The following is a 14,232-nucleotide window of genomic DNA, read 5'->3' on the forward strand; positions in this document are numbered from 1 at the left end:
ACACATTTTCTGAAAAATGTTCCTTGACGAAAAAAAAAAAAAATGCAAATATATCATCATCTACAGTATATATGCAGCACTGCCGAATGCTTCCTCTTTCGCATTCCCCTGGGTTACCGTTAGCAACTGCATGCATGAACTTAACACTTTACTTTCCGGCTCAGTCAAAGAACAGTATAGGGGTTTTGGTTGTTTTATTATAAATAGGGATGGGAGAAGGAAAGAGTGGGATTCTCCTGAACTTGAACTATTCACAATCCTGAGGACTTCTATCTGAAGATGCAGCCAGGCTGCGAATTTCACCTTGCCACTAGATGAATTGTAGATACTGAGTCTCTGAACAAAAGACTTGGTTGCACACTATCTTCAGGGTATTCGCCTAGAACCCCCTTTCACTCCACAAGCAGACACCCGTCCTCTGACTACTCTACTCCGGGGTGGCCCCCCTCCTGGTCAGGCCTTTAGACACAATCCCCTGTACTAAGGATACTGTTTTTCCAGGTTCTCCAGTGTCTCAACCCCTCTAGTCAGCTCTCCTGGACCTCTGGGCTCAGCTCCTTCCTTCTGGCTCAGCAGGCCGACTGCCTGCGACCATACACCCACTGCTGCAGAAGAGGAGGCCCCCTCCACCCTCCTTCTGGGACTCTGCTCACCAGCCAAAGACCCCGAGCACATGTGCTCCTGCATTTTATACCACACCCCAGAATGCACAGAGACTACCAGCCTGTGCCAATCACTGGGGCTGTATCAAAGCCTGTGTAACCGGTAACCATTGGACAGGTTTCCTCCACTGTCCAACATACCTCCCTATTTGACCAGTGAGGACACTCCCCAGACCAGATGAATTACACACTGAGCACCATGAGCAGACCTAACTCATAGATCCTGCTCCCTGTTAAGCAAAGAGCCATATAGATTTTGCCTGCTGTTCCTCTGATAGGCAGACAGAGCCAAAACTATACACACTACCTAGGAGGGTGCTACACATATCATCAAAAGATTCAGAGAAACTGAATATGGGCATTGCATCCTCTGGACCAGGGCTTCTCAACCAGGATTCCTTCAGAGGTTGCTAGGGATAGCTTAAGAAATGTGCAATTTTTGACTCTCAGATAAATTCCCACTAACTCCAGTGGGAACTGCTAAAGTGGGTAATTCTTCCCACTGGCCATAACACTAAGGTATCGTGAGTTGTAGACATAGTAGGTTTTAGCAGGTGTTCCCTGAGACCGTAATGTTATTTCAAGGGTTCCTCTGTGTTAAAAAAAATGTTGAGAAAGGCTGCACTGGACTAAAGAGGAGAGGGACCTTCCTGCTTGTTATCAGTGCTTAGTTCAAAAGTATCTCTGATGGTGTGGGGGTGCATTAGTGAGTATGAAATGGAGAAGCTTGCACATTTGGCAAGGCACCATTAATGCTCAAAGATATATCCAGGTTTTAGAGCAGCATACGTTGGAGAAAATATTTATGGGATTCCCTGCAGATTGTGTAAGCGTGCACACTTACAAAGAAATTAAGGGTTTATAATTTTTATCATAGGAGTATTTTAAATGATAGAGACAGAATACGGACCAAAAATCCAGAAAAAAAAAAACATGATACAAATGTTATAAATTGAGATGCGACCTCGCAAGCCGTTTACCTCGCAGACCAGCCTCCGTCCAGTGGGGCTATGTCGCGGCCGACCTAGCGCGGAGCTGAGGTCTGCGGGCACTTGCTGGCCAGACTGGGGTGACCACTGGAGATAGATTATCTAGCACGTAGTCCAGTCCGGCAGTTGATTGTAGATCTTGCAGGAAAAACCACGAGAAAAGAAAGTTCTATAGAAAAGGAAAAAATCGCCAGGACCAGAGATCCCAGCAAGGAACTAGGTGCTTACTCCTGATTAGGCAGAAAAAACCTGAGTACTTATAGCAGAGGGAGGGAGTATACCCCCTGGTACTTCCCATAGGCGTAGCCAGATTCTTTTTCTGCCTAGAATCCTACTCCTGTAGGGGGCAGTATAACTGAATGGTTATGAAGATCAGGAGCTGTGCCTGTCAATAAATGAAAGAGAAATGCAGATTTTCATATGTATATGAAAATTGTCAAAACTGTCCCAGGTGGCAATCGGTAAAGCATGGAGTTCAGGGGTTAAGATTAAGTATCGCAGAGAGTTCGGGTGTCAAGATTTAGTAAACCAGACATTGCAGTGGTCAGGATTAAGTAATGCACGGGGTCCAGAGGCCAGGATTAGGTACCACACACAGTTCAGGGGTCAGGATTAAATAAAGCAGAGAATTCAGGGGTCGGGATTAACAGAGTTTAGGGTCAGGATCAAGGAACACAGGAGTTTAGTAATGCACAGTTTAGTGTTTAGGATTGTATTAACCAGTTTGGTTTATAAGTTTGGGTGGTACAAACGCCTTCCTAAGCCTCAGCTTCACTCTTACTGGCTAGCCTACGGACTTCTGATTTGTAAATGCACCTATCCTGTCTACAATCTGTCTGCACCTTTCTGCCTTTATCTACACACACTTGAGCCCGCCATTGGCCCGGCAGGACACCCTCATCCTCTGGTGTTTACTAACAAATGCAACTCATCATCTGCTCAGATGTCATCCCAAGTCAGCTGTGCAGGAGCAGACGAGGAATTTTTTGCGATTGGTTGGGATGCTGTATAGCAGCCAATATCAGCAACAATTGGAAGAATAGTAGGCAGAGAATGTTTGAGCAGGTAAGTTGGTCCGGATCACGCAGTATTGAAGTCTAATGTGTGGAATGACATTTGTGCAATGTCATTTGGGTTGGAGCCTGCACTGCAAAGGACTACTGTGCCTGGCTCCTGGGTACAAATTTGGTGACAGACCTCATACAATGGGGACTGTCCCCAGTAAAGAGGGACAAATGGAAACCTTAAGTTAAGAGCATTTGGGGTTATTCCACACCAAAGTTGGCACAATGTGGAATTTCATTTATACCATGAAGCACTTTCATATCAATTGACCCATGAAGGCATTTATGTCCACAAAAAAAAAAAAAAAAAAAATACAATACTCACTTCAGAGCCTGTGCGCCTGGTCTCTGGGAGATTTTTGTGCTGAGATCAATTATCTGAATTTTCAGTGTCTCTGGTGCATTGTCATCCTCTCGGATAGTTATAGATGTGCTGAGAAGCTTGAAACCCAGTATGTGAGCAACGTACTAGAAATAAAACAAATAATAAAAATTATTTAACAGACCAAAGGACCACCAATTTTTAAAAACTGTAGTTTTTTATTATTAGGTACTTTTTGGCAGCTATCTGCAATTCTCCATTGAGGTTAAAGTGTACCTTCATAGAGCCTGGTTCAGTGTCCTGTATTTTCTGCTTGGATTGGATCAAATTTTGAAAATTTACACATTTGCATTTAATACTCTAAACAACATCTCACAGACTCTCAGAAATGCCACTGTAGGGTATACAACAAACCAACAGAAGGTTCACAAGGTGTGCTAAACAATGGCTTGTAAAAAGTGGATTACAAGTATACACTGATTCAACCCAAAATAAAAATCATTGAATGATCGCATACAAGCTTGGTATAATCATATAAACATTGGTAATAACATCTTAATTTAACCCAACTACAAAAATGTATTACAGTACATTGCAACTTACCAATTTTTAGGTATGGTAACTGCATTCTTTTTTTTTTTAGTCTTTTTTCTTTTATTTTTAGCTGCCAGTAAGTCTGTTGTTTTTCAATTACCTTTAACAGGCCAGGGTGTCCAGCAAAAGTCGCAGTTGGAATATTAAGACAAGCAATTTAAAATGGATGCATAAAATGATCAGGTTTTATTTGTTTTTCTAAAACTTATATCCCAAAAGAAAAAAAAAAACTTGCTGTAACTGCTTATAAAGTGTTAGTAAGTATAAAGCTTAAATATGTTAGTCAAGTGTATCTAAATCTGCTAATGTGAAGCCTTCCCTGTATGCCTCCCCTGGGTTGTGTTTCTCCTCCTCCTCCTCCCTCTTTATTCCATACCCCCCCCAACCTTCCTTCTCTACTTCTTATATTTTATGTTGATTCCTTTGCACTTTATGCAAAAAATATTTAAATAATCATAGATTGAAAATAAATCTGCAAGTGCATCTAACACTACCCTCTCCCCAGATTGACAATGCTGCTGTTCAAAGGTCTCTCCATTGTTCTCCCATCCAGAGTTGAGACACTCCAAGACAGGAAGCGTGTTGCTAGCCATATCGCCAGGTAAAAATAAAAGAAAAAAAAAGCATAAGAAAGCCAATTAATGCAGCGTCCACATTTTAGGATTGGTAAGATGCAATATATTTCAGATTTTAGGTTTAATAGTGCTTTAGTATTATTACACACATGACAAAGTTGCCAAGTTGCCTGTGTCACATCATGTTTGTATACCCTTTGTGAACATTTATTCTAAAACTGTCATAATAAAATGGCCCAAGACCACATATAGAAATCTTACTTCCTGTTTTTTTTTTTTTTTTTACCTCACAGCCAATAAAGTCTCATGTCCCGTCAGAAATACAAATCTTTGGAGGCAAGGCCAGGGGAAAGGCAGACTCCTTAACATCAAACGACCAGTAGACCACCAGTCTAGTCTGGTTGTTTCATACGTTTAGCAAAAAGACATACTGAGGTGCAATCATTAACATGCAGGAAGTGTGGACAACTTTTTACACCCAGTAGAAAATATAAATTATACTGTAAAGCTATTCATTTCTTAAAATACCACTTGTAAGAACCTCAATCGTCTATGATCTAAAATTCAAAGGCATAATCGTTCTTTTTATTATTGTGAAGTGACGGCTTTTAAGTTGTGGCATGGTGAGCAAACAGTGCTTTGACATCTTATGAGGCATGTCTCCCACTAAGGATCAAGAGTCCATCAGCAAAACACTTAATATTACAGTAAACAGAAATGTTATAGGAGGAAAGGATACATTTTACATAATTAAGTTTAAAAAAAATTATATCAGTTTCATAATGTGGCTTATGTTGGCGGTTTAATTCATATTTATGGATAAATGTGCAAAATACTCAGCAGATGTTTAAAAAAAAAAAAAAAAGATATGAAGGCGATTACCACAATACAGATATTTTCTAACACATATTCTCCCTCCTGTAATCCTATAGAAGAAAAACAACCAAACACAGTTTTGCTTCTAATTTTAGCAAATAAAGCAGAAGTCTGTACAATGACAGTGTGTAAATATCAACCTTCTGGATTTCTGTGCATGTGTAGGCAGCAGAGTGGATAGAAACAATGCTGGGTAAAACTTATGGGTCATTAAAGCCTAACTCCAGGAGTTAAAAAACCCATTGCAAGGATGGATTTTTGGATTAAGGAGCTGGACTTCAAATGTAGTACTAAAATAAAGCTCATATCCAGGAAATAAATAAATGTGCAGGTATACTATGGGTTAAGTCCAAGGAGGTGCATGTCACCTTCTGGACTTAACTTTATAACACACAGCACAGCTATGTCCATCCCTCCCTTCTGTTGCCCATTTACAGACACCTTTGTATTTTGTGAATGGGTTCACATAATAGAAAGGCCTCTGTGATTGGGCAAGAGGAGGGGAGGGATGGGCATAGCAGCTGCATCGACCCTGCACTTGAAGGAGCTGAGACAAGAGCGCCCAGTGTTGGAACTCTGGAAACCATCTTCCTGGTGCTGCATAAATCTGTCACATGTATATAAAGAGATAAGTCCATAATGTGGCATGCACCTTCTTGGATTTAACTCATAGTAAGCCTAGATAGTTCAGCTTTAATTGTAAAATATACACATACTGCCTGATAATTTTACTCACATCCATTGTACTTTGCAGTGCCTGCCTTTCATTCCCAGCTAACAGAACTTCAATTCTTTCACACTAAACAGATCTGCTTTGTACTGCAGATTTTCACCCCTTTACATGATGAGAAATACTTGAGCCCATGAAGGGACTTATGTTTGGGTTGAAAACTGCAGTAAAAAAGTAACAAAGCACATTTGTAAAGGCAAGTCTATGGTCGAGGGATTAACAAGGGGGACACTCCATTCAAATGAATACACAATGTGCATTCACTAAAAAAGCAATTTAAAGTGGAGTTCCAGCCATTTACTCACCTGTCCAACGGTCCAGCGATGCGGCCGCCGGAAGCCTCGATCCTCTCCCTCGGCGCCGGCATCACTGCTGTGGGCACCCGGCTGTAACAGTTTGCGGCTTCACAGCCGGGTACCCACTGATTGGCCGGCAATCTTCTGGGACCTCTGACGTGTCCCAGAAGATTGCAGGGAGGGAGGGGGAGAGGAGAACTTCCGCTCAGGGCGCCGCGGCGCTCCGAGCGGAAGTGGGAGCGGGTACCTGTCAAAACTAGGTACCCGCTCCCCCCCCCAAAAAATGACATGCCAAATGTGGCATGTCGGGGGGTCAGGACTCCCTAAAGCGGAAGTTCCACTTTTGGGTGGAACTCCGCTTTAACACAGTACTGCCTGATGGATAAATATAAACAAAGTCTTCCCCTGAAATGATTGCGAGGCAGGCACAAAAGACATGGCTTGGGACATAAAAAGCATATGGGGAAAAAGGATACTATGGAAGCAAATATGGATGGACATTGGAACTAAAATATAGAAATGTATGTAATATCACTAGAGGAAAGGGTGGTAGAGGTGGATCTCTATTAGTGGATGGGTAAACAATGTAATACCAGTACTCAACTGGTAGCAAATGTGTGATTGTTCCTAGTAGTGATGCTCACCTGCAACCCTTAATGCATCATTCCTCATATGAACACAGCTTGTTTAAATACATTTCAGCATCCATTATCTATTAGGCATTTCCAAAGGTGCTCATTAGCATTAGAATCACTTACGTTTTTAGGCAAAGTAAGATTGTAGGAGCTTTCACTGTACCCAATAGCAGTAAATAGCTTTTTTTTTTCCTCTGGAGTCATAAGGTCATCAATTTCTGGAACACAATGTGACATAGTACATTCTCACATAAATACTTTTAGGCCTGCATTGAAAATGATCAGATCTAAATTTAAACCTACTATAGGGTGCACACCTGCTCTGCGAATTCTTTGCTCATAACTTATGTTTTCCCCCCTAGTCCAGCTGCATCACTATAAATCAGTGTTTCTCAACAGGGGAGTCTTCAGGGGTTCAGTGGCAATAGCCCAATATGAGTGATCGTCTGTTAGCTCCTGTGCGGAGGCAGAGAGCACTGTAAAATATGGTGTGCTCTCTGCATCTTACCAGCAAAACAGAAAGCTGGCCACCTGACCGCGTCCTACAAACCGATTTCATCATCGCATGCTAAGGACTTACTGGTAAGAGTACAGAGAGGAGCAGAGAGTGGGGGAGGTGCAGGCTGAGCTCTCTGCCCCTTGTATACACAAGACTTTACAGAGCTCTCTGCCTCATGTAGCACAGAAGCTAACAGAGGATCGCTCAAATTCGAATGTAGAGGAAGAAGAGTAGTTTGGAAGGGGGGAGGGACAGAGAACACAACCCACACCCCCTTCCTGGCTCTCTCCCCCTCGCTGCTGCTGTCACTACTGTAGGGACAGAATTTGTGCTAGGTAGAGGGGAGATTAAAAAGGGGAGGTGTTGGGTGTTGCTAGGTGGGGGAATTTTGGGGGGTTTTGCTGGGAAGGATTGTGCTGGCAGGGTGATTTGGGTGATGGTTTGTGCTGGCAGGGCAATTTGTGTGGGGAGGTGTGTGCTGGCAGGGTGAATTGGGTGGGTGGGGGGCTGGGTGGTGCTGGGAGAGTGATTTGGGTGTGTGTATGCGTGTGTGTGGGGGTGGGGGGTGTTGTTCTAGGAGGCTTGGAGGGTTGTGCTGGGAGTTGTGCTCGGAGTGGTTGTGCCCCTGGTGTGAACGAGCTCTTAGACTGGTGTGCCCTGCGCTAGTGCGCGATTCTAAAAAGTGCCTTGGGTGAAAAATATTGAAAAACACCGCTATAAACAATGCTGCTATAATGCAGGTCAAGCTGCCTTTTTCCCACTCTACCAGCAGTCTTTTCTCCTCCCACCACTCACTAATATGTCGAGCTGTCTCCCCTTATTCGAAGATTTTCCCTTTTCATAAAGGTCAATAATAGGTAATGAAGACAGGAAAAAGGTAGCACTCATCAACTAATCAAATACTATTTTATCACTATACTGGATTCAGAAAGATGCAAGATGATTTCTATGGCTTACAACATTTGTCACATTGTTCACTGCATTATCAAAAATAGGGCAACATGTGAACCATATTTCTAGTGCCCATTCAGAAATCCTCATATAGTTTTCGTTTTTTGCAAACCACAAAATAAAATAGTTACTTTCTGGAACAGAAAGTTCATCAGAGTCTTCTTTCTTAGAGGATGTATCCTTTCTCCCCCATAATCCTCCAAACCAGCCTCCACTTTTCTTCTCTCCACTTTGGGCAGCCTTCTTTGCTAGTACCTTTTGTCCTGACCTTACTACCTGAAAATAAAGGGTATGATTGATTAAACAAATCACAAAGGAACAAAAAAACTGAAAACAAATTTTACATACAGAACATTTACATTAAGGCTCCTTTCACATGGGCAATGCACCGATCCCCGTTGAGCATGCAGATGACAGCTCCGTCTCCGCTCTGTGTGCAGAGATGGAGCTATCAGATCCCCGCTCTCCTCTATGGGGCGATTTGATAAGAACGGGCCACCTGTCCTTTCTCATCTGATCCTATCCAATCCGATCCTCCAGACCGATGGAAAATAGGGTTTCCATCCCTCCGGATTTCGCGGATAGCAGCGGGCATCAGCGGAGAGGTCTCCGCTGACATCCGCTGCTCCATAGGGCTGCATGGAGCATCCGATCCGGTCCGTCAGAAAAACTGACAGGCAGATCGGATCGGAAAGCCCGTGTAAAAGGTGTCTAACAATTTAGCAGGCAGATGAGGAAAACACCAAGTCCTAAAGAGTAATTAAATCCTTGTCATTAAAAGCCATCGGTATATGCTAAATTGCATGCTGTTCATAATTACTCAGTCACTGTGAAATTTGTCTTCTGTATTCTGCAAAAACCTGGTTGATTCTGCTGCTTGCTATCTTCACCTTCTGTCTATGTCCCCAATGCAGTTGGGGATTTTGCAGAGCAGTGTTGGCCGCTAATACACATGCTCAGTTTTGGTGTATTTCTACCCCGAGCATTTCCTCCCCATCACATCTAAGCAGCATGCGTGACTATAGAGAAACACATGTCGGCGTATGCACAATGGTAAAAGACAGGCCATTCCCTTCCTCCTCCTCCATGACTACTAAAGAGCTAAACACAAAGAGGGTGGTATATTAAATCTTGACTGGTGGAGGCTTCATCTCCCTGCTATTCTAAGACACAGGACAGAGGGGCCTGACACAACCTGTGACTGGCAGGTATCCACCCACACCAGATTACTGCCAAAAAATAATAAAGATTTGATTTCAAATATTTATATACTGTGGATATACAAGTCTAAACACCCCTGTTAAATGTCACGTTTCTGTGATATACAAAAATGAGACAAAGCTAAATAATTTTAGAACTTTTTCCACCTTTAATGTGACCTATAAACAGTACAACTCAACTGAACAACAAACTGAAATCTTTTAGGTGGAGGGAAGTAAAAAAAAAAAAAAATGAAAATATTATGAATGCATAAGTGTGCACACCCTTTAACTAATACTTTGCTTAAGCACCTTTTGATTTTATTACAGCACTCAGTCTTTTTAGGTATGAGTCTATCAGCATGGCACATCTGGACTTAGCAATATTGCCCACAAAATCACACCAAATCTGTCAGATTGCGAGGAGCCCTCTTTGGATCCCCCAAGAGATTTTCAATCTGATTCAGGTCTGGGCTCTGGCTGGGCCATTTCAAAACTTAAATCTACTTGTGAAGCCATTTCTTTGGTGATTTGGCTGTATTCTTTGGGTTGTTGCCATGTTGAAAGATGAAGTTCCTCTTTAAGTTCAGCTTTCTAGCAGAAGCCTGAAGGTTTTGTGCCAACATTAACTGGTATTTGGAACTGTGCATATTTCCTTCTACCTTGACTAATGCCCCTGTTCCAGCTTAAGAAAAACACCTGAAAGCAATTCTGCCACCACCATGTTTCACTGAGGGTATGGTGTTCTTTAGGTGATGTGCAGAGTATTTTTTGCACCAAACAAATCTTCTGGAATTATGCCCAAAAAGTTCAACCATGGTTTCATCAGACCATAACACATTGTCCCACATGCTTTTGGGAGACTTCAGGTGTGTTTTTGTAAAATTTAGCTAGGCTTGGATGTTTTTCTTTGTAAGAAAAGGCTTCTGTCTTGCCATTCTACCCCATAGTCCAGACATATGAAGAATACAGGAGATTGTTGTCACATGTACCACACAGCCAGTACTTGCCAGATATTCCTACCGCTCCTTTAATGTTGCTGTAAGCCTCTTTGCAGCTTCCTGGACCAGTTTTCTTCAGGCCTTTTAAAAGTTTTGGAGGGACGTCCAGTTCTTAGTAATGTCACTGTTGTGCCATATTTTCTCCACTTGATAATGACTGTCTTTACTATGTTCTATGGTATATCTAATGCCTTGGAAATTCTTTTGTACCCTTCTCCTGACTGATATCTTTTAACAATGAGATCCCTCTGATGCTTCGGAAGCTGTCTGCGGACCATGGCTTTTGCTGTAGGATGGGACTAGGAAAATGTCAGGAAAGACCTACTAGAACAGCTTAACTTTATTTGGTGTTAATCAGGGGCACTTCTGGACCATAAGGTTTTACCCCCTTAATGACCAGGCCATGTTTTGAGATACGGCGTTACTTTAAATGACAATTGTGCGGTCATGCGGCGCTGTACCCAAATAAAATTGATGTGCTTTTTTCCCCACAAATAGAGCTTTCTTTTCGCTGTATTTGATCACCTCTGCAACTTTTATTTTAGGCGCTATAAAAACAAAAAAAAAAGCGACAATTCTTAAAAAACAAAAAAACGGAATTTTTGTAAAATCTTACCTGTAAAATTCCTTTCTCTGAGTCCTCCGACAGTCGCCGCCTCTTCATATTCGTCACATATGGGGTATTAGACTTTGCTCCGAAGGAGTAGCTAGGCAACAGAATATGTTAACAATAAAGCTTTAACATATCCCACCCTCAAGGGGTGGTCCCCTCAGTCAATACCCTCCTACTTCCTGCAACCATATCTCAGTTTTAGTGGAATAGCAGTAGAGTATACAGTCAAACCCCAAAAGAGGGGCGGGGGCGGCGACTGTCGGAGGACTCAGAGAAAGGAATTTTACAGGTAAGATTTTACAAAAATTCCGTTTTCTCTTACGTCCTCCGACAGTCGCCGCCTCTTCATATTCGTCACATATGGGGACGTCCCAAAGCAGTGCAAACATGAGGGGTGGGAAACGCATCCGCGCCGAAAGGCAACGCAGTCTCCACATCAAAGAAAGGAACCTTACCAAAGGAAGGAAACCAGCTGGGCAACAGCAAAAATAAGTGCTCAACAGGAGCAACAACCCAGGAAAAGACAAAAAACCAGGGGATACAAAACTTATCCCAACAGCCAGGAGTCCCCAACAAGGGACCCTAGGGAACAGCCGCACTAAGAACCTTGCGGCCAAAGGAAGCATCCGCCGATGCCTGAACATCTACTTTGTAGAATTTTGTGAAAGTGTGTACGGTCGACCAAGTCGCCGCCTTACACACCTGGGCTACAGAAGCCCCATGACGACAGGCCCAAGACGTACTCAGAGATCTAGTAGAGTGCGCCTTCACAGGCACAGGGGGAACCTTCCCCTGCAAGGCATAGGCCTGTTCAATGGTCTGCCTGATCCATTTGGCAATGGTAGAGGCGGAAGCCGCCATGCCCTTCCGAGGACCCTCTGGAAGAACAAACAAGGAGTCCGTCTTTCGAAAAGACTCAGTCGATTTAAGGTAAACCCTAATCGCCCGAACAACATCCAGAGAATGTAGTCTCACCTCCTTTGGATGTTTAGGCTTCGTGCACAACGAAGGCAAAACAATATCCTCGTTAAGATGGAATTCCGAAACTCGTTTCGGCAGAAAAGAAGGATTAGGTCGCAAGACCACCTTATCCAAATGAACAACCAGGTACGGAGACTTGCAGGACAAAGCCGCCAGTTCCGACACTCTGCGAGCCGAAGTGATCGCCACCAAAAAGGCGACCTTTTTGGACAACATAGACAACGATATCTCCCTGATCTGTTCAAAAGGAGCACGTTGTAACACAGACAGGACTAGATTCAAGTCCCAAGGGGGCAAAGGATCCCTCCTAGGAGGAACCAGATGCCGCACACCCTGGATAAAAGTGCCAACCAAGGAGTTGGAAGCCACGGGACGTTGAAACAGAACGGCCAGCGCAGACACCTGACCCTTTATCGTAGCCAGCGCCAAACGCTGATCGACACCCGTCTGAAGGAAAGACAGCACACGGGAAACCGAGTACGTGCGGGGTGAAAACCCCCTGGACTCACACCAGGCAAAATAGGCCTTCCAAGTACGGTAATAAACCTTTCCCGAGGAAGACTTCCTCGCGTTGATCAAGGTATGAACAACCTCTGGAGAGAGACCCTTCTCCTTCAGGACCTCGGTCTCAACAGCCAGGCCGTCAAAGCCAGCGACTGTAAAGCAGGATGGTAAATCGGTCCTTGAGACAGTAGATCGTCCCGAAGAGGCAGACGCCAGGGGGCGTCGACCGCCAGATTCACGAGGTCTGCGTACCAGGACCGGCGAGGCCAGTCCGGTGCCACAAGAATCACCGTGCTGCGTTCCGAGTGTAACCTGCGAAGGAACCGGGACAGCAACTGAATCGGTGGAAACGCGTACATCAGCCTGTACTGATGCCACGGGGCCACTAACGCGTCCGACGCGTCTGCCCGAGGGTCGCGCGTCCTTGCCACGAACCTCTTCACCTTGTAGTTGAGGCGAGACGCGAACAGGTCCACATCTGGAAGACCCCACTTCGCGCACAACATCTGGAAGACAGCCGGGTGGAGAGACCATTCCCCCTGATCCAGGGTCTGGCGACTCAGATAGTCCGCCTGCCAGTTCTCCACTCCCGGAATGTGAACCGCCGTTATCGCCGGGACATGAGTCTCGGCCCAAGACAGAATGTCGGCCACTTCTCGAGCCGCTCGGGCACTCCTGGTGCCCCCTTGGTGGTTGATGTAGGCCACCGCCGTGGCATTGTCCGTCTGCACCCGAACCGGGCAGCCCTGCAGCCGGTCCGTCCAGCGATGAAGACAGAGCCTTATCGCACGCAATTCCAGAATGTTGATCGGGGGGGAAGACTCCCCCTCCGACCAGGTCCCCTGGGCGGACAGAACGCCCAGAACACCCCCCCAGCCCGACAGGCTGGCATCCGTGGTGATTATCGTCCACGAGATCGGACGAAACGACTTGCCCCCGGACACCAACGGGGACTGGAGCCACCACAGAAGGTTTTCCCTGGTGCGATGACTCAACGAGATCTGAAGATCCAGAGATTGAGGTCGCCCGTCCCACTTGGACAAGATCTCCGCCTGGAGACCCCGCGTGTGACTGCGCGAAAGGAATCGCCTCGAAAGCCGAGACCATCAATCCCAGACATCTCATACACGTCCGCAGAGACGAGTTCGGGACGTCCCTGAGGAACCTGACTTCCTCCTGAAGAGTCCTGAGTTTGTCTTCCGGCAGGAAGACCTTCGCCAGCACCGAGTCCAGTATCATTCCCAGATAGGGAAGACGAACCGACGGACTCAGTGTCGACTTTGGAACATTTATCGTCCAACCGAACTCCTGCAGAGTTTGCATCGTGACAGACAGGTCCTGCTCCAGACCCTGACTGGTCGCAGACCGAATCAGAATGTCGTCCAGATACCCCAGGACAGAAATGCCCTGGGCTCTCAATAATGCCAGAACCGGTGCAAGCACTTTGGTGAAGACCCGCGGAGCCGAGGCGAGCCCAAAGGGCAACGCCACGAACTGGTAGTGATCCTCCGCAATGGCAAATCGAAGGTATCTCTGATGACCCTCGAATATGGGGATGTGAAGATACGCATCCTTCAAATCGATGGAGGCCATGAATTCCCCCGGAACCAGGGCAGCCACCACCGAGCGCAGGGATTCCATGCGGAACTTGCGAACCCGCACAGAGCGGTTCAGAGCTTTCAAGTCCAGAATTGGACGAACCTTGCCCTCCTTTCTGGGCACGGTGAACAGATTGGAATAA

The 14,232-nt window shown here is 45.1% G+C and overlaps 1 protein-coding gene across 5 annotated transcripts in view; it reads right to left on the reverse strand.

Moving 5' to 3' along the window:
- VPS13C (vacuolar protein sorting 13 homolog C) overlaps positions 1-14,232 on the reverse strand; it is a 555,353-nt gene that overhangs the window by 383,571 nt on the left and 157,550 nt on the right. For all 5 annotated transcript variants that reach the window (XM_082257056.1, XM_082257055.1, XM_082257057.1 and 2 more), the window contains 3 exons: positions 8,325-8,469; positions 6,867-6,961; positions 3,041-3,183 (listed from right to left, as the gene is read on the reverse strand). In XM_082257056.1, coding sequence (XP_082113182.1) covers positions 3,041-3,183; positions 6,867-6,961; positions 8,325-8,469 — 383 coding nt within the window. The remainder of the gene's footprint in view (positions 1-3,040; positions 3,184-6,866; positions 6,962-8,324; positions 8,470-14,232) is intronic.

The sequence above is a fragment of the Pelophylax lessonae genome (genome assembly GCF_965119305.1).
Source record: "Pelophylax lessonae genome assembly, chromosome: 4".
Classification (NCBI taxonomy): Eukaryota; Metazoa; Chordata; class Amphibia; order Anura; family Ranidae; genus Pelophylax; species Pelophylax lessonae.